At 44.6% G+C, this 21,657-nt stretch overlaps 1 protein-coding gene across 1 annotated transcript in view; it reads left to right on the top strand.

Annotated features, from left to right (window-relative positions):
- Positions 1–21,657, top strand: part of LOC127198246 (neurotrimin-like) — a 996,997-nt gene that overhangs the window by 773,040 nt on the left and 202,300 nt on the right. The window contains 2 exon segments of the mRNA XM_051156108.1: positions 16,942–16,987; positions 16,989–17,175. Coding sequence (XP_051012065.1) covers positions 16,942–16,987; positions 16,989–17,175 — 233 coding nt within the window.

Raw genomic sequence — 21,657 nt, 5'->3', positions numbered from 1 at the left:
GCTAAAGATGCTGCTGGAGCCCCATAAGCTGCAGTGAGGGGTTGAAGGGACCCCTGTAATGGAGGGAAGTTTGAGTAAGTGGCTGGATGAGGGAGAGAATAGAATATGAAATGGACTAAGAACATGGCAGAAATGCCGCAAGCAGGCTGTTCTTGGGACTCTACAAACGTATGACCCACCACTGTGGCTCTCATTCAGAGCACCGGAAGGCAAGGAGGCAGGAACAGTATCTCAGACCCTACACCCTGATGTAGTTCTCTGAGTTGTTTGAGTGACATCCCCGTGGCAGTGTGAGCCACTGAGAGGTTTGAACAAGTGAGGCTTCAACAGGTTTTCTAGCAACACCCTTTGAAGACCTCCAAGAGACCAAGAGGAGAGCGGGCTGCCGAGGCTTGCACTTGGGTGATGCGGAAGAGAGCCCTACCCTGCCCTTACCACAGTTCAGTTTGCACACTGCCAGGGACTGACTTGAGCCTATTGTGAAAGAATTTTGATTAATGATAATGGGCACAGAGAAGGGACTAATTCACTCATATCCCAGGTGGAATTTCCTCAGACGGAGACAAGTCAACAAGGGATCATGGGCAAAGCCACCAAGAGTATCTGTAAAGGACTCAGGGGTTTAACTGACGAATGTTGTTTGAATGAATCTGCTTGGGCAGGAAGGCCAGATACTGCACGGCCCCCAAAGACTGTTTTCTTACCTGAGGTTTTGTGTCTGTCCACCCAGCAGCTCACTTTGCCTCTGTTCTTGCCTTGTTGTCTTTTGCCCTGAATAGGGATGCTGGGCACAGTGAAAGGAAATAGCCCTCTGTTCAGAGTGTCCTGCTTCTGATTGGGCTGTGCCCGGGAATGACGGGTTAAAACTGGGCTGTTTCTTTCCATATCCATCTGGTGTTTATCATCCAATTGCCTATGCAGGCCCCCTGCTTCCTCTCATTTAAGTAGCTGTTATCATCCCTGTATCATAAGCTCCTAAAATATAGAGAGTAAGGAATATGTTTTGTTCTGAAGGGTGAGCACCGCATCTCCACAGGCATAGAAGCACAATAAATAAATGTGTGTAATGTTGAGCATAGTGATGCAGGCATGTATTTGGCTACTTGGAAAATAACATTCAAGACGGGGGACAGCTGTGTTTCCATACAGGTTTGCAAACATTAACCCCTCCCTGCTCTCAAGCAAGCCTTAGGCTTCCCACTTCACCCTGCATTTTTTATTATTAATTTATTCATATTACATCTCAATTGTTAGCCCAGCCCTTGTATCCTCCCATTCCTCCCTCCCTCCTGCTTCCCCCCTACTCCCCTTCCCCATGACTGTGACTGAGGGGGACCTCCTTCCCCTATATATGCTCTTAGGGTATTGAGTCTTTTCTTGGTAACTTGACCACTATGGCCTGAGGTGCAGGGTAAGGTAGACTGTTTTCCACTTTGATATGTGTGGAAACTGAGTCACCAAAAGACACAAGCTTATCTCGGGATATTAGCTATTGAAACAAGAGCTCAGATCACATAACTTCATGAATATGAGGCCCGATGTTCTGGCCTTAGCTGCTGCTGAATGTGGTGGCTGAGGTGATATCGTGTGAAATATTTGAATCTGCAGGGGCTCCCAGATGGTAGAGCCCTTGTTAAAAATCTGAGTAACACCCAGTGTTTTGTCAAGCTCACACGGCATTCACTGCTTAATCTATCCCCAAACCCAGAAACCACACAAATACTGTTTTATATCATTGTGTGTTTATTTTGTAGGGTGTATGTGTGTAGGTGTGCACATGTGGATAGAGGTCAGAGGAAAACTTGCTAGAGTCAATTCTCTCCTACCATTGGACCTTGGGATCATATCCAGGCCATCATGCCTGCTGACAGGAACCTTAAGTTGCTGAGCCATGTCACCAGTCCCAAAATACTACTATTGTATTTGGGGTTAAGAAGTCAAGAAATGCAGATACGTATATGAAAGGAATTATCTAAGTAGCCTTGTGTTTTCTAACAAAAATAGCTATATAAACTTGACCCCAGGCTCCTTATTAGTAGTTGACCTCCTATATACCTGCAAACACCCAGTTTGCAGAATTTTCACATAAATGCCACTTCCGGAAGGCCTTCTGGGACTCGCCAGCTTACAAATTTTTTTTTTCTCTAGCACCTGTTTATTTTCTGCACATCACTAATAGTGTCCTGTGGTGATGTGCACCACACTTCTGCATCTTTGTACCGTAGCACCCCCCCCCCTTTTTGGGGAATGTGTCTGGGTCTATATCCTTTGCCTCTGTAACGACTCTTGAAGTGCTTGGCACAAGGATGTCAGGCACATAGTGAGTGCTAATAAATGCACAGGCAAATAAGTGGATGAATAAATGTTTTCAAATACAGCGCAGTTGCTGCATCACAGTGTGAACAGAAGGGCTATTAAGTGACCCGGAGAACAGGTGGGAATCCCATGAGCCACAAAACACCCTTTACACATAGCTCCAATGGCCAACCGTGCTTAGCTTCATCCTGTGAGGTTATAAGAGAGCATCTACGTGGACAGCTCTCTGATGAGAAGAATGAGTGGAACACTTAGAGAGGAAAAAATTATCCTCAAGAAGTGCAAAGCTCAGTGTTGTCACCGTGGCTGGCTCCCTTACCCTCCTCATCCTCTCTCTTTCTCTCTCTCCTGCCAGCCGCTTCATTATTTCTAATTACAATTTCTGTACCACCACTCAGGCTCTCCAGGCCCTAGGGATAGCAGCTCCCATGACAGCCTAGAACATACTGCACAGTGTGGCACACAAGGGCCATCATCATAAGCTGGATTGGGTCTTTCCCTCTGGGCACTCTAGCTCTATGCTTCATAGGCCCCATCTTTGTCAGACCAGACTCCTGACCTTTACCCTGTATCCACATCTATGGCTTTAGGCACCTGTGTCTTCCATAGAGTGGTCTCTATGAGCCTAGGCACACTTTTCATGCCTATGTCCCCCTACCACATGACCCTCTGTAGTACTGCAGGCTGTCCATGTTTGCATCTCTCTGTGCACTGTTCCTGGCTTCAGGCTGTTTGTAGCTGGCGTGCCTTCTGCAGAGGTAGGGACCACCTGCTCTGCCCTCTTCCCAGCACCTGGTACAGAGCAATCTGCTTTTCCTTCCACTCACTTTTCTGTGCCACCTGACTCATCCTCAGTCTCCTCCCCGCCCCTGCATCCTGCTAGACAGGAATCAAGTGTGAGAATTAGATAGGATCGTCTTTGTTCTGAGTCCCCAGAAGCAGCCCTTGAGGTAAGGGCTAGATACATATGTCATATGGAGAAAGTCATCCTAGGAGAGGGAGCAGAAACAGGGAGGGGGGGCAGGACAAAGCAGGGAGCCCAGTGCCAGCTCTGTCTCTGGCAGAGACCCACAAGGTGGCTAAGGCACTGTCTGTCCCCCCCTCCCAGGCCTTCTCCGACACACAGACGTCCTGCTGATGGCTGCCTGGAGGATTCAAACTCTAGCTCTGTGTGAAAGTGAGAACAGAGGCCTATAGCCTAAAGGTGGGCCTCAGAACATAAAAATACACACCGGTGCATAGAAACAGAAGCACAGAAGCTTGGAAAGCCACAGAGAGATGATAAAAGGGACCTGATGGAGCCAGGCTGAGTATATACGTGTGAATGCTCAGTCTTGTGCTGCTGGGCACAGCACAGGGGATCAAAGACCAGACACCTGGCCTGGTTTCCCCTCTTCTTCTCCTGCCATTCTGCTCTTTGCATCACATTCCTGAGGTGCTCCACCCTTCTCCTGTGCTCACCTGAGCCCTGAGTCCCCCCCCCCCCCCCCCCCCCCCCCCGGCAACTGAGTCCTGGCCTCTTGCCTCTGTAGTCTTGAGTCATCAGAAGACTGGTTTATCTTAGCTGTATATCTTTGGTCAATACATGAGCCACAGTGGCAGACACGTTTTTCCCTTGGGTCAAAACACTTGTGAGGCTCTTCTGGGCCTTGCCATCTGTCCCCAAAAGAGTTACTCTTACATCTCACAGTCTTTGTACATACTACAGAAGAAGCAAGAGCTGTCTTAGCATCTCAGCTGTTTCCTGTCTCCCTGCACCATCACCCCCAAGATTCTCACTGTGGCCCCCACAATATGTAATCTACTGGTGACAGGGCAAGAGAAGTGAGAAGGTTAGACCTGTTCTCTCCATCATTACCAGCAAAGTGGAAAGATGGAACAGAAAATGGGCAAATGTCATATGATACTTTTCCAGGTATGGAAGATCTGGCAGAGCAGAGGATGGCTCTCCCACTGGCAGAGAGAAACATCCTGCTCCTGTGGGGCCTGCATTACCTTAATTAACTATCTAGAGAGAGCCAATGAGATTTCTGCACTTAGAGAATCCTGTATTTCCTTATCTTTAGGAGTGCTCATTTTTCATACCCTGGGGAGTCCTTCCTCCCTTCCTCCTCACAGGCCACAGGAAAAAGGCTCTACAGGTCATCGATGGAAAAGGGCAAGCCTCCAGCCACGCAGGCAGCATCTACTTGCTGGTTCTGCCTTCTGCTTCCTCTGTCTCCCCAACTCAGATGGCAGAAAGGGGGCTTTCTAACTAGACAACTGCTCTCCAGGGAGGACACTTGCCTACTTACCAGCTGTCTCTCACTTCCACCCCAGCTCAGGCAATCACTTAGACACAGTGGCACCACAAGGAGGTGAAATGGTGTGTGGCCAAGGTCACTTAGTGAGAACGCAAAGACAACCCCCACACCATTGCCTTCCAACATGGCAGTCCCTTGAGGAGCTCTGCAAATCTAGCTCTCATCTCCCTGCCCTTCCATCCTGTTGAGAGGGTTTGCATAGCACACAGACTTTTTTATTAGGATGCAATCGGAAGTGCTTTCTTCCTTCTCCTTTCTTGCCCCCAATGGGGCCATATGTATATACGATCTTGTATGTACAAGGTCATATGCTGACAGCACTTAGCCTGACCAGTGGCTTGTCTCCTAAGCTTTGAGCTTCTCCCCACTCAGAGGTGTTCAAGACTTAGATGTACATATTACTGAAAATTCAGTGGATATAGTGTGCTGGTATAGCCTATCTGTTCTACTTACCAGATTAATTCTTTCTGAGCCTAAAGCAATTGTAGAGACTGTCCACTTAAAACTGCGTGTGCTATGGTTTCTCCACTAGGCTCTCTGCTAGGCTAGACATGACTTGCTGGCACATAAAGAGCCATGAAGAAATCTCATCTCAGATACAAGACTTATACCTTATACTGACCAGCTAGTGAGAACAAGATGAAAGGGTTAAACATGACATAGCAAGGCTGCAGATGGATTTGTTTCCCAAAACTATGTCTTTTTCCAGCCTCTGTCTCTGTCTCTGTCTCTGTCTGTCTGTGTCTGTCTGTCTGTCTGTCTGTCTGTCTGTCTGTCTGTCTGTCTGTCTCTCTCTCTCTCTCTCTCTCTCTCTCTCTCTCTCTCTCTCTCTCTCTCTCTCGGTTTTGGTTTCTCTGTATAGCCTTGGCTGTCTTGAAGTCACTTTGCAGACCAAGCTGGCCTCAAACTCACAACGATCTGCCTGCCTCTGCCTTCCAAGTGCTGGGATTAAAGGCGTGCACCACCACCACCTGGCTCTTTTTGATTCCTTAGCCTATCCACTAGAGGAAACACACATGCTTAATGTTCCGTTTAGCTTGCTGACACTCTGAGCTAGCCTCTGCAGAGTGCTTTGTTTAGGTACTTTGGCTTTTATGTCTTCAGTATTTAGTGAAAATCTCTGGGCAGATTGGGCAAGCTACCTATAGTGACCAGAGATTCCACAGGCAAGAAGTGGCATGCTCAAATTGATTTATCTGAGGAGAGTTTTAAAAAACCAGTTGTACGTCCCCTGGATGGGGAGGCCTGGTGGCACTCAGAGGAAGGATAGCAAGTTACCAAGAAGAGACTTGATATTGTAAAAGCATATATAGGGGGAGGAGGTCTCCCTCAATCACAGACATAGGGGAGGGCAGAAGGGGGGAAGTGGGAGGGAGGGAAGAATGGGAGGAAACAGGGGAAGGGCTAACAATCGAGATGTAATTGAATAAATTAATAAAATTTAAAAAAACATAAAAAGCTGATTTTTACAAAGGTTCTTCCATGCCATAGGTAAACAACAAAAGACACTCAGGACCCTGACACTGGTAGGGACATGAAAAGGTCATAGCTGCCTCTAGGGAGAGAGGCTGGGGGAAAAGGGCCTCTGGCAGGGGCTGTGGTTTTTGAAAGAAGAGCATAGCCTCTGGCTTCTGCCCTCTGTCTGTCCTTCCCTCTGCCATCACCAGCCATTGCTTCACAGCTGGATGCTGGAGGGCAGAGACACCCCTTGATGTGATAACACCAGCCCTTGCACTGTGGAATCCAGGGAGACACAGAGATCACTGTGTGCAGGCTCACTGGCTTCATTTCATCTCTCCTGTCAAAGCTTTCTGTTGCACACACTTTACTCCCAGACCCTAGGGAACTTACTTTAGCACCCCTGTGCTCATTCATAGTCATCTCTGCCTAAAACGCTGTTCAACAAGCCTCTGTCTTCACAGCCATTTGAACAGTCACCAAATTCTACACTGCCTTGATAGTATCACAAGAGGCCATAATGGAGGGTTGGGACTGTCAAGGAGTAGACTAGACAAACAAATAATCCAGATTGACCACCCCTCCCTACCCAGGAAAGCTTGGGACCAGATGTGTTTTAGCTTTCAGTTTTGTTTAGGTTATGGAATGTTAGCATATACAAAAGGACATGTCTTGGGATGGAACCCAAATCAAAACTCAAAACCCATTAATGTTTCACGTATGCCCTGCACCATGGAGTAACTATATCATTTAAAGTTTTGTTTTGTTTTGTTTTGTTTTTTTTAATGAAACAACATTTTATAGTATGGAATTTTCCACTTGTGGTATCAAGTTGGTGCCCAAAAAGTTTAAGATTCTGGATCATTTCAGATTTTTTATTTTCAGCGTAAAGATACTCAGTTTGTATATGCTATTTGCATGCACAAGACACAGACAAAGCACGAGCATACTGCCTGTAATGCATAACAGGATGTTATTATTACATAATACACAACACTCGTAACAGGGTGAAAGTGTCTTTGAAGAACACTCACAGGACAAAAAAATAAAAATAAAAATGATTTGGAATAAGAAGTGATCTCTAAACACTTGACCTAGGCGAGTGGACAGGGGTTAAGTCAGTAAGGAAGGGACACTCCACATAAAGCCTAAAGTATAGTGTTCAGATAATCAGAGAAGTAAGCCAGTGCACACAATACAGCCCATGCCTGAAACATGTGTATTGGGTGTGTCTGGTAGCCAGAGTTCTTCAGAGAAACAGACCCAATGGGTTCCATCTGTCTATCATCTGCCCATGTGTTATCTATCTAGAGATTATAGGATTTGGCTCACAACTCTACTCTAAGTTTCAATATGAGTCAACGACCTAATAAACTGAGGAGAAAGTTTTTCAGAGCAGCAGAATATGAATATTTTAGCACAAACATAGAGAAAGGCTTGCCATTCTTTTATTTTTTATTCTGTTAAGGTCCTCAGTGGTTTCAATGATACTATTTTAAATTGATGAAGGAGGTTCTGACCTCCTTAGTCCACTGATCCTTGTGCTGTTCTCTTCTGGAAACACGCTCAGAGATATGCCTACTCTTTACAAGTACTATCTAAATTAACCATCAGAGAGGGTGGAGTGGAGCTTCCAAGGCCTCACTCAGTCAAGTCAAATGACAGGTTCGGTTCAAGGCAAATTTCCATGAATGTCATGACTACGAGTGTATTTAAACTCTGTCCCTTAGGAATAGTATTCTCCAAGTTTGGACTATTTTGAACACACTAGATAAATGAAAAGAAAGAAAAGTTTTTGTGTTCTTTGTCTTTGGCATACAAGGAATAAAAGAGATTGTGGGCCTTGGCCAGCTCAACAGCCCATTCTTCAAGAACCTGATTAAAAAGACAAGGGAGAGTGTAAAGAAGACAATGGAGATTTATTAACCATTCTCCTTCCCAGTCCATCTGTAGTGTCCTGACATGAAGTTTATATTTAAATAGAGAACAAGAGATATGAATATCTGGGAGCCACAAAGATAGTTCAGTAGTTAGGAGCACTAACTTCTCTTCCAATGAACTCAGGGTCAATTGGTTCCCAATACCCACATAGTAGCTTAAAACCATATGCAATTCCAGTTCTAAGAGGTCCAAAACCCTCTTTGGCCTGCATGGGCACCAGCAACTGATGTGACTCACAGATATATATTCAGGGGAAACATCCATGCATATAAAATAATAAAATTTTAAAAATTAACTTATGCATAAATAAAGTCTTGGTCAAAATGTAATCTTGCCCATCAATTTTGCCTAGCCTCCAGTCTCTCCTGCAATGAGGTCTGACAAGCTGTCACAACTATATGAGATCTCTCTCTCTCTCTCTCTCTCAGCAAAATAACCTCCCCTGTGGCTTGCACAGGAGCCCAGCGGTTTCCTCCTCCCAACGTGAGACTCCTGGGGAAGTTTCAGATCTTTAGGATTCATCCATTCAGTAGTCTGATAGCCAAAGGGAGAAGCCCAGGGGCCTCTTTATCTTCGCTCCTGCCAAGGTCATGATGGAGACACCCTCACATTGTCCAAGTCATCTTAGTCTGACCTCGGAGTTCTTCTTTACACATGATGAATAAAACATGGCATGTGGGAGTTGTAATTTCAAGTATCATGTGACCTGCTGAGCTTCCCCATGCTTCCTTCAGGATTGGTGTTAATACTGAGTTTTTGTTACCAACGCAGATCAAAATGCTATGCTTTCCATTTAGGAAAATCAGTGGTCCACTTAAGTCCATTGAGTTTGCTTGTGACAGTGCTGGTCTGTGTAATTTAGATAGAAAGGAGAGATGGGTAGATGTGCTTGTGGAGAACCTTCCTGGAAGTCCACAAAGCAATGCCTTCCTCCTTTGTCCCCAAGGCCTCAGTGAGTGGGAGGAGACTGCCTCCGTTGAGTCTCTGATATGACAAGGAATGGCAGGACACATATGCAATCGTGTTTGCAGAGATGGGTTTTAGAGACATGCAAATGTATTGATCTTTATAGCCCAGACCTTTAGTGGACTTAGTCCTCATGTCCTTTTTGTCTTGAAATTTTTAAGAGATGGGGATGGGGCAGCATTCAATTCATCAGTGCATAGATGTTTATTGTGTGTACTTTGGACTTGATACATAAAGAGAATAAAGCCTAGACCTGGCCTCTCAGGAATCTACAATCATGAAAAGGAGGTTAAAAAAAAAAAAAAAAACATACAAAGCTCACATGAGGAAGCTGGTCATGTAATGGAGCACAGCAGAGTCCCACTGCTAGGGCCTCTCTGGCATTCAGAGCCAAGCTTTTCTATGCATGGCTCCCTTCACCTTCTTCTTGACTCCGCAGAGGAGAAGCATCACTTTCACCACAGATGACTTAAAGGCAACCAGTGAAGTGAGCTAACTCTGAGACCTTGGAGGCAGAAATGAGCCTCTCACTCCAGCAGCCAGACCTCAGCCATGTTCTCCTCCACTTCACATCCCTCGCCCCATGACCACAGCTGTTTCCCGGCAGTATGGAGCCACAGGCACAGCATGGTATGTGTCAGGCTGGTTTGGCTTTTCTTTCCCTCTTCCAATTGCCTTTTCTTCTCCTTTGCAAGCATTTCCATTCCTTCTGCTAAGGCCCGGACAGCCTGGTCATTATCTTCACAGCTAGGGAAGATGTCATTGTATGTGTCTGTTTTGTTAGTTAAAGCCTAACCAGTTCCAGTTGGGACAAGGCAGGCCAGTTTGAACTGAGCATAACTTCGGGGTTTTTGTCTGTATGATCCAATTCAATTCTGTCAATAAGAACGTGAGTTCAGATTCTGCACCTTTTCCAGTAGATTCAAAGTAAGCTACTCACTACTGGAGGCATCTCTCACTCTAAAGATCTAAGATGCCCACCTACCTCTGAATTTCCATTGTGTCAGAGATGAGACATCTTGGCCACTTTGGTGCCTGGCTTTCCCTGGCAAACAGTTTCTCAGAGAAGCAGGTAGGGAAGGCTCACACAAGAGCTCCAGTGCCCTGGGCCTGAGTGAAGGTATCTTGAGCCACCCAAGTTGCACTGCTTGCTGTGAAGGTTGAGGCAGCTAGATAGAGCACGTGCCAAATGCTAGGCGAGTCACATTTCTAGGCAGCTGCAGCATTTCTGTACGATAAGAGACAGTTGTGACCAGGTGCTGTGAAGGACAGAAGCACTTATTTTGCTGTGGTCTCAAGCGTGCCACCTTTCAACAGCAGTTAAAGGGCCATTTGATAGGAGGAGCTGGCGGATTGCACACTGTCTGGATCCATTATTACCCTGAGATCCTCAAGCAGGTGCTATCAAGAAAGGCCAGGCTTGGCTTTTTTCACTCCTTTCTTCAATCATCCTTCTCTTTATTTCACCACCCTGCCTGTCTTTAGAAGGCACCGAACAGACCATTTTAACCTATTTTCCTTCCAGTTCTCAAGTTCTTATCTTTCTCTTTTCTTATCCTGGTTCCAAAAGTAGTGTGAAGCCACGAGAGTTCATACTTATCCAGATTTATTTCTGAGACGTGTGTCCTGTGCTTTTCTTCTCTATAAAAACAGAATTATATCAAGGCCAGGCTGGTCTACAGACTGAGCTCCAGGACAGCCAGGACTGCACAGAGAAACCTTGTGTCTAAAAACCAAACACAACAAAACAAAATGATAAACCAAAGGAAAGAAAACAAACCCCGCCTCAAGTATGTAACAAAGCCAACAGGCATTACTGTTTGTTGAAAAAGTGGGGGGCACTTTAAATCTTCTTTGAGGTGGTAGATGTAGCTGCAGGACAATGGGTGTGGAAGCATTTTCCCTCCCTCACTCTGGGCTCTAGTGGTTCATGGGTGAGTCCATTATCCTGGCATGGGATCCTTTTCTAGCCAACGGTACGTGGGGCTTTGTACCACTGTAGATGATGCCCTGGACGGTCATGTGCGAAGGGCATTCTCAAAGGATAGAACTCTTAGGCTTTGGAGGCCTGCCCTACCAGAGAACTTTCTATGTCTTGTTCTCATCAGCAAGCTTTTACTGGTGTGCCAGACACCCATCTCACCCATTTCATCTCTCTACTCACTACAAGAAGAAATGTCCAAAAGGCCTATGAGGTACAAATACCATTTATACACTTTAAGGGAGCACTGGCTTAGTAGAACAAAAAACGGGGACCAAAAGTCTCTCTAGGTCTTCTTCGTCTTTTACAATTATTCCAGGATGTTATCCCAGGTAGACTGTGGGATGTCAACAAGGCGTCATGCAGAAGGCTGAACTGATGTGATGGTGGAACGCCATATACTGAAACACTGAAGGCTGGAATGGATTCAGAGCTGGTGGTTGAGCACTGAAGTTGTCAGAGATGAGTGGAGTAGTGAGTTGTAGAGCTCCACCCAGAAGCCTTGTGTGCACAGAGGGGCTTGTTCTGGTCTTTGTAAAGGAGTAACATTGAGCAGTGTGTTAACCATGCCATTGTGATAAAATACCCCTGAAAGTAACTCAAGGAAGAAAACTTATTTTGGCTCACAGTTTCAGAGGCTTGAGTCCATGGTTGACAGATGGGTTGTTTCTAGACTGTGCTGAGGTTGGCCATCACAATAGAAGGGTACAAAAAACTAAGTTGCTCACCTAGTGACAGCCAAGAAACCAAAAAAGGACAAAGCCCTCATGATTCAATCATCTTCGAGGACTAATATACTAGCTGGGACCCAAAGCTTTAACATACAAGTCTTTTGGGAGGCCATTTCATACCCAAATCATAATAGGAGAGAAGATGTTGAAATAGAAGGCTGGTATATTGCCTTATATGGGGATACTTGATGGCATAGGAATGTATGTGTCTTTGAGTCCTTCTCTGATCTTGGCCACCAAAGTTGTCCTTAGCTAGTAGCTTTTGAACTCTTAAGAATTCAAACTGAAACCCATGGGCAGAAGGTGAGTTTTAGAGAGAAGTGTATCCATAGGCTGGACCTTAAAAAGGAGAGAGAGAGAAAAGGGGGAGGGGAAGAGAGAGAGTGTGTTCCAGGTAATAGGGTGCTGTAGAGTTATCTGAAAGCTTCCTGAAGGGACTTATGGCAGAAATTAGAACTGGTAAAAGATATAGAAAGGGACATGATCTGCTCAGTCCAGATGTTCCAACCAGGTGTCCAGGTGCCTCCTCTCTATTTCCGTCATGTAGGCCAGATATAGTCTATAGGCAGACATGCTCAGGAAGATGCTAACAAAGAAACGGGAACAGAAATCTCTTCTGGAAATGCTACCTCTAGCAAGGCCATCGTCTTTGGGGACCTACCCTACCTGAGCACTTTCTATGTCTCCTTCTCATCAGTGAGCTGTTCCTGGTGTGCTGGGCACCAACCTTGCCCTTTCCATCTACGGTCTTTCTCTTTACTCTGACCTCTGACTCTTTCCTGCTCCCCATCGAGAGTCCATCTCCACCTTCCCCTGCCTGGAGTTGTCAGGGAAGGATGAGTTTAAAACCTTATTCACTCCTAGTTAATAATATCTTTAATGTCTCCCTTAGGAAAATGAAGTGGTGTGCTTTAGAAGTAATTACATGAAACTCTTTGGAAGTATGTCTGCAAAGAGTGGACTGTTGATCCAACTTCCCACCTTAAATGTCTGCCTCTGCCTACGAACGAAGCACTCACTCTGGCTGAAGAGCAATTATCTATTTCATTTTTTTTTTAAGCCTGGAAGGAATATCTCCTCTGCATTGTTATGGAGACTGGATAAATGAGACAGATAGATGGGGGCAGGTATAAGCAGGTGACAGGAGTTGGCTGCCGAGTTACCTTTGTGATCCATCTCTGCGGATGCCTGTGTTAATTCCATGGAGACTCAGCAAGACTGATACATAGCAGTGACAGTTTGGACATCTCAACATGACCTTGGATGTGCCCAAAACCGCAGCTGAAACCATGCCAGCTTCTCAGTGCAGTATATCTCAGAGGCTACATAACTGTGCTGGAAATTGGCTGCATTTAGAGTGCTAGCTTGTTGGCTGAGGAACCTCTCTGGCCCTGTAAAGAAATGTGGTGTGATGAGGCTTTTCCTTCAGTCCATCTTCAATAATTAGACACCCACGTGGCAGCCCAGGACGTCCCTCTGGTACTCCTTGTAAGGGTGTGAGAGGCCTGAATTCACAACTGTGACTTCAACAGCTGTGCCTGTGGCTGGCCAGCATTTCCTGCACCGTGAACGTGTAACTGGTATCTTGTTGAATTTCAGCTGCTGGGAGAAAAAGTCACTAAGAGTCTGCTCTGGCTTCCCAGAGCCCATCACTTCCAAGAAAGTTTTCTTCTGCAAAGTAATGGAAGACAAGAGCCATTTTCTGGCACCCATCCACCCTGTGATTCTCATTGTACCAGAAACCACATCTCTGAATGAGTGGTTCTCACAGTGTGGTCTCCAGGCCGTCATCCTCCATGGTTGGCACCCCTGGGGTTACAATGAAATGCAGTATCTCAGTCCCCAGCTGGAACTACCCCAGCTGTCTCTATTGTATGTTATCAGGCAGATTTTTCAGATGCAAACTGAAGCTGTGACTTATGTGTGTGTTTGAGGTGTTGTAAGGACATCAAAGAACATCAAAGGTAAAAGTAAAAAAGAAAATACAATGTTAATATCGCTGTGGTTTTCTTATATAGTTGTTTCTAAGGCTCAGCTAATTTGATCTGTCAGTTAGCAACAACACATGAACGAGGCTAAGTTTTTGAGATGCTAATAGTTTGTGGAATGGGTTTGCACAAGACTTAGCAAGTAGCAATATATATTCTGCGAGCATTGGCCAAGGGTGTGATTTCCCTGTAACCTGCTTGAATCCAAGCAAAGTTCAGAACAGTGTCTGCCCTTGAAGTTATTACTATAAAAGTTGTTTCTTGTAAAGCGAGCTGTGGAGTGAGCTAGGTGTTCTTCAGAGGTTTTTAACCCAGTATGGGTTCAGAGGCAGCTTTTAGTCAGCTCAGCCCAAGGTGAAGAATGCTGTCCTGTGAGATTGCAAAGAATGGAACACTCAGGATTTTCCTTTGCCAAGGATCTCTTACTCTATCTTAGATGCTCTCAGTGTGTTCTGGCCGTTTTCCTTAAAACCCAAAAGGAAGCATAGAATACAGTCTAGAGCAGGCTAAGCATCATGGGCAGTCAACTTCTTGGAGATCTTATTAAAATGCAGCTTCTGATTCACTGCTTCTGATGCTGAGCTTTGGAGTTTGCACTTCTAACAAGCTCCCGGATGACGTGACGACTATGCTGTGATGGAGAAGCTGCTTGCTTACCAGTCACATGTTAACTGTGAGGTGTAGTCTCACTGCTTCCCAAACGCTAATGTACACACAATTCACCTCCAGATAGGCTCAAGGTGTTAGCTGAGGGCGTTCACCTAGGAGGCCAGCTAGAAACTAGAACCTTAAATCAGGCATGGTAACACGTGGCCTGTAATCCTAGCACTCTGGAAACAGAGGCAGAAGGACAGAGAGTTTGAGATTAGTAGCCTAGGTGACATAGAGACATGAGAAAGAGAAAGGCAGACAGACAGAGACACAGACACATAGAGAGAAGGGGCAGGTGAAATCAGTCAGGCTCAGGCCCCAACTCAGGTGGACCAGATCAGAAACTATTTAAGCAACTTCCCCTCCCAGTTTCCAAGTAAAGCTTGGGTTGCAGTAGAGCTGGCTTCGTGACTATTGATTTGTAAGCCTACACTTGGTTTGCTGCTCCACTCTCACCGTCTGGGACTGCTCATGGACAGAGGTTTCTGTCTTTTCATTTGGCCTCAGGCTCTATAAATTAGATAGGTGCTCCTGGCTTCACTTTTCTGATTCAGCAACCTTCAAATTCTAATATGTGTATGTTTCAACTGAGCTCTTATTATAACTTGGTATTTCTGGGTTCGTGGAGGTTGAATTAATAGCGTAAGGGATGGAGGAGCTTGTAGACCGTGTGTGGGATCTGATCTACACGGCATATGCCCACTTTTGAACTAGTACCCGGAGTTCTCCCCGGTTGGCTCTTTCATCACTTTCATGCCATTGTATCAAACATTGTATTCTCCATTTCTGCAGCATTGCCAGAAAATCACCTAAGCCTTGCAAACCTCGTGGATCCTGCAACAAAAGTGCTTCTGGCTGGAGAGAGTTTCCAATAGGATAGCTTGGCAAAACGTCCACCTGTGCCTGAGGGGGCTTTGGTGGTGGTGTGACTTGTACACAAGTAAAACATGGAGGGTGAACAATGAGAAACAGGAAACGGACAGGACTCAGAGCTCACTAGCAGTTTGTGGCTTCTTTTTATTTTATTTTATTTTTTTATGGTAACAGACCATTTTAAGGACTCAACAGAAACAAAACCTTTTTTTTTTTTTTTGGCATTGTAACAAAATACTTGAGTGAAACCACTTGTGGAAGGAAGGCTTTATTTTGAACTATGGTATCCCAGGTGTGAGTCCGTCATGTTTGACAAGGCAGGAGGCTGGAGCAGAGCATTTCACATATTAGCAGCAGGAATCAGAAGAAAGGGGATGTCTGCATTAACCTATGAGATGGTGAGCCCCAATTCTTTGGGGGATCTTTCTTGCTTCCCTTAATCCTTTCAATAATAAACCCATGTGTAATTTTAATAAAATCCAAGGATTTCTGAAGCTAATGAAGTTGGCAATCCAAGTAAACCATGATACCGTCCCATTGAAAAGGACACTGGTGCACATTCTCTGCTGGGAATGAGATCTTTATCAGGAGTCTGCCTCCAACACTCTCTCTTGCCTTGCATTAGGAACTCTGAAGTCCTTGTCTTCAGAACAGAAGGCAGAAGTGAGTGTCTTCCTCAAAGATTTGTTGCAGGAAGCAGAGTAAGCTTGTGAATGTGAGAGCGCTTTATACACTGCAAACGAGTGCAGAAATTTGAGACATCACTATACAGACCATGTAACACAGCTATTCTCAGATTGCACTAAGGAGCAGGACTGTGTTTGTGAATTTAGCCCTAGGCCATAGGACATACTTGGTGTAAGAAGAGAGGGAAATGAATACAGACAGAAAGATTTGATGTAGGCTTGGCAAGAGTTACTGGGAAGTTTCAAAGTACAGAAAAGAAAAGGAAGCTTCCACAATTTGAGGACTCCAGATGCAAAAAATAAAAAGAAAGGGAATCTATTTTTATATGTGCAAACAGTTTTGAGATTTTTAGAAAATGTCTTTAGTCTAGCAATAATTGAACATTTCTGCCCTGGGTATAATGAAGATAAATAGCAATAGTGGTGGTCCATATTTAGTTTTGACTCCAGAAGCCTTCTGTTAGAATTTGCTATATTGAGATGAGTGGAAGGATTGGTCTGTACTTAAAGCCCAGTTTCTAAGCCAGCACATATTAACTGTGAATTGAAAAAACATTTAGCATCCTTGTGCCTGAATTCTTTTTCCAATAAAATACACCCTACAGGGCTGTTGCAAGTATTGAACAGCTTTGCACACCTCAAATACCCAGACAGTGACGATAAAGGTTATCGTTGTCCACATCTTGGGTATCCTAGAGCTGAGCTAAGAGGACCAGGTGTGTCTCAAGGTCCTACATCTTCTGAGGATGCAAGATGCCTTGGGTTTGCTCTTAGAGGTTATTTTAGATTAGCATTTCCTCCCATTGTTGTAAAAGCACTAAAATTCCCAGGGTCTATATAACTCAGGCAGCGAATGTTCTAAAGCCATAATCCTACAAATCCCCTACTGGGGAGTTCTGGAACATTCTGCCCATGACAGAAAAGGCATGTTTGTCCACTGGAAGTGAGCAGGAACCATAAGGCAGGATGAGACAAGCTAGCCCTGCTCTAAAAGCTTCTGCTTTCTTTCTGGGCCTTTCACTTATCTTCTCTGGTCTTATCTTGCAGGTGCACGATTGACAACCGAGTCACCCGGGTGGCCTGGCTAAACCATCAGTACCATCCTCTATGCTGGAAACGACAAGTGGTGCCTAGATCCTCGTGTGGTCCTCCTGAGTAACACCCAGACCCAGTACAGCATTGAGATCCAGAATGTGGACGTGTATGACGAGGGCCCTTACACCTGCTCGGTGCAGACAGACAACCACCCTAAGACCTCCAGGGTCCATCTCATTGTACAAGGTGGGTGGGGCTTGGCTGGGAGGCCTGAGTGGGTAGCTGAGAACGTCAGTGTTCACTGAATTCTTCCAATGACCCTAATCCAAGATTGGCAGTTCTCCCTGGCAAGGACTCCTCGAGGATGGTCATCTTGCAGCTAGCTAGACACTGAGCTTTCCAACAATGTACTCGCTGAGTTGAACTAGTTATTTTTTTCTATTCCAATAATATTTTTTGGTACAAAATTATCATTAATTATTGCTTTCCTTGGCTTTTCCTCCCCTTAGCATTTTTAAAATGTTGCATCCAACTACAAACTTGCTTTATTTTAAGACCAGAATTTTAATGTGCTTCTGTTGCTGTACATGTGCCATGCCCTAGACCAGCCTTCAATGACAGCAAAGCCAAGAAACACTACCCAGGATCTTCCAGCAGCCACGTCCCTCCCACACATCCACTCCAGTGCAGTGTACTTGTGCTTTCTTCATCTAAGCGAGGGTTTTTCTCCCCCGTGCCTCTGTGCTAAGACTAGATTCAAAGTCTCTGCCTGGCCAATCCTTTGTTGTCTTCTTGTTTGTGCTCTGAGGGCTAATGGTTTGCTTCGGGTTTTCCTGTTGTTTGGATGGAGTTTTTTTGTTTTGTATTTCTGCTGGTTCTACTCTTTCTACTTCTTATACCATGGGTCTGGCGTTTCACTTCTCAAAATCAGATCAGTCCTAGGGCATGAGACAAAACTTAACAAGGAGATGAATTTCTAGTTACTGAGCAACAGCTTTGAGCCACATTGTCTGCTTCCAGATGAAGAGGAATAAATAAAACATCCTCGTACCCCAGGGGTCATTTCTTATGAAATAGGGTGAATGTGGGGAGTGGGATGAGGATTACATTTTACACATAGATAAACTAAAGTACTTAGGAGAAGACCCTGCTGTGGAGAACTGTTTATTTGCTTGTCACTGCTGGTGAGTGTTCTCTTTGATTTTTTTCAAATATAATGGCTATTTTTAAACCTTTAGTCATATTTTACAGTAGTTTAAATATCTTCTCTGTTATCTGAGAATTGAAGATCCTGAAAAATAAAATCCTAAATTGGAGGGTGGGGTGTGTGTGTGTGTGTGTGTGTGTGTGTGTGTGTGTGTGTGTGTGTGTGTGTGCTCACCCTCCTTGACCTGATCCCTGACTCTCTTTATCCAGTAAGATGGCAAGTGTCAAGCAGGCCAATGAACTCCCACTTGTAGCTTGCCTTCTTGGCAGTATGCTCTAGAGTAGGGTGAAAAACTGGAGTGACTGATGAAAGACAAACATAAAGAGGTACTGAGAAGGAGAAATTCAAAGAGTGAGGGATAGCCTCAGTGAGGAAAGCAGGCTGGGATCACAACTCAGAACTGTGAGATGTAGAAAACAGTGAGCAGCCATGAGAACACTTTACAACAAGGGGACCCTGGGGCGCAGCTTAGACAGAGGCGATGCAACAGAGCACTGGAAGCCGTCAGGCTATGGTGGAGTATGGTCACATCAGGGTTTTTATAACTTTTTCTCATTGTTTTCCCCCCAAAGGGAATTATGGTGTTTTCTTTCTTTTACTGGTTCTATAAATGAGTATGTTTTTTTTTTCAAACAGCTTTGTGCAAATAGCATTTTAAAATAGAATTGCATAGCCCAGTAGATGAGTGTATTATAAATAGCAGATTAGGTACTGCTATGTGAGTTTTTTTTATTTGTGTGCATACATTTTCAACATACAATAGGTTTTCCTTGTAGCTAGATAGACAAAATAAAAGTTAAGAGTCCCCATTCTGTGGGGAGGTTTGGTGACCACTCTGGGTAAGCCATCTGCCACCCTTATGAGGCAGTACTGCTGAAGTCCCTCTTTGGACAGAATGTCCTGCGATGGATAAGAAAGACTAGGAACTTTTGAGCACAGTTTGCTGCAGGAGGTGACACCATCACTGAACGAGAAAGAGGACAGGCTGAAATGGCTAACAACTCTTAGAAAACAAGAGGTTTTTGTTATTTTTTTTCTCTCTGTCTCCTTGGACACTCTCATACATGCCTGCCCTAAATAGCAGACTGGCTTACACACATTGGGCATTTAATCAACTCTTATTGAAACAAATGCCTGGAATTATAGGACAAAGACTTACATGGGCTCTGAGAGAGAAGGCTGAATACTTGGAAAGTAGGGGCAACAAGAGGGAGCGAGGGGACACAGTCTGCATCTATCTTTACTCACGTCTGAGCTAATGGAAAATGTCTAATCCATAGCCAGGTGTTTACATCTGTGACTTGGCTGGGTGCCCTCTTCCCATGACACACCATCTCGAGTATTGGAATCTCATCTTGGGCTAATTTTCGAATGCTGATGGGTGTATTGATCTGGAAACAAGCTGGGTTAAAAAAGGCATTGGTCTTGGACACAGACTCAGCCCAAGCTAATCCGCTGTCAATATGCCCGGGCTGAGTATTATTGACACGTTAATGAATAGAGGACCATAGTTTTTCCAGAGTCAACCTGTCCCGTTCCTCAAGGCAATCAGACAAACTAAATAGAGCCAGACTCTGTATTGGAAAGAGGATATACTACCATGCAGGATTAAAAAAAGAAATATATTTATCTTGGGATCATTTATTATACTGAACAGAGACCCTAATTCCCTTAGCAGAAGCTGGCAGTCTGAATTGAAGTTGCATTTCAACCAAACACTGCTGGAATGCAAGTCGGGCATATTAAGTTCCCCAAATAGTATTGTGATCATTTAAAACAAATACAAACATCAGTAACAACAAAGAACAGACCTAGTATCGGGCCTGTATCTATTTATATCTGTATAGCCAGCACCATGTATATGTGTGTCACCACCTTTTAAAATTTGTCTAAAGTCCAAGATTATTAGTAGCATCGTGACTGTCAAATATCCCACATGATTCCATTAGTTCTTTATGTATATCTGTCTTTACAGATGCAATTCAAAATGATTTTCTCCTAAAAGATAATCATGAGACCATACATACATCTGCCTGAAAAGCAGACATGAACTCATCCATTCCTTGCCATAATAGTTAGTCTCTGAGAATCATCCTTGTCAGTGTGGACCCTAGCTTGTAGTTTAGTACATGAGTATGGATACAAAGGTGCCCTTGTAGACCCAGTTCACTGTGGTGTGGTGAGATAGACTGGTGTGTTTCTTTTCAAATCATCCTCAAGAATTTGTGTAAGTACAGACGCTGTTGCCCGAATATCTAGTCCATAAGTATAGACATTGTTTTTGCTTTGTTTATTTCATCTTATGCAATGAGAACATTCTTTCTTCTTTCTGATTTGTGATTTCATGAATTCTCCCAAGCCATTTTCATCTCCACATAGGAAAGCATGGTTTCTAGAATGGGGCTGGGTCCTGTAACTTGAATGTGTGTGGGGGGGCGTTCAGTTTGGACTGGGTTGGAGTTTATAGCCTTTCCTCAGTGTAGACAACAGGAAGAAGAGGTTTTGGAGGGGCAGCTATCAAGCAGAGCCATTGTGAGTCTCAGTGAGAGGAACAGTGCATGGTAAGACCCATTAGGAAGTCAACGAATTCAGCCGTCAGGCCAGGAATGGCCAGCCTAAGGAAGGGAAGAAAGGTGCTTATAAACTACAGAGTTAGGAAGTTGGAAGGAGCAGCTGGTGAAGGAGAAGGGTCCAGGCTGGAGGCAGAACCCAGACAATTATTTGGACCCAGTCTCTAAGGCATGGTTCGAAATGGCCATCTCAGAGGAAGAAGGAAATTTGGAATTGTACTGAAAGTAGGTAGAAAAGGATGTATCAGGAAGGGGTGGGCTGATCAAGGAGTCAACTAACTAGCTATTCAGTATACTCTCAACTTAAAATGGCAGAAATAAGAACAAACACTTCTTCAATCATGGGAACCATGTTTTCTACTACAGTAGCTGAGGCAGACACTGAGCATGGACCAGAGCATTCATAACAGCTACCTGTGGTTACTGGCATGGCAACGGTGAGCTTCCCTGCCATGAAGGATCAGGTGTGGTTTGGAAAGGAAAATAGATTTTGGAAAGAAGATGGAAATAAGAAAAGATGACATTCTTTTTAAATAGTTGATGGAGGGAAGACTAGGGTTCTTTTCTTGTTTTCTTAGCTGGGACAGAGAAGAAAGCTTGGAGTCCAAAGGTGAATTCAAGGGACATGGTATCCAGAATGTGCTTATACAAAACTCAAGGATTTGTATAACCACTCATCAGGCAGACAAAATATAATCTTTTGGCTTGGGGGAGGGGCTCAGCATTGCAAGACATTGATCTTGTAGAGACTCAAGTTTGGTTCTAAGCTTCCATATTAGGCAGCTCACAACCACCTGGAAGCCTAGCTCCAGAGGATCTAACATCCTCTTCTGGCTTCTGCAGGCACCCATACTCACAGGCACATACAAACTCACACACACACACACACACACACACACACACACACACACACACACACACACACACACCTTAAAATACACATAATTAAAA

Source organism: Acomys russatus, chromosome 14 (genome assembly GCF_903995435.1).
Source record: "Acomys russatus chromosome 14, mAcoRus1.1, whole genome shotgun sequence".
Taxonomy (NCBI): domain Eukaryota; kingdom Metazoa; phylum Chordata; class Mammalia; order Rodentia; family Muridae; genus Acomys; species Acomys russatus.
Note: the sequence above shows the minus strand (reverse complement) of the source record. Positions and strands in the feature narration are given on the sequence as shown.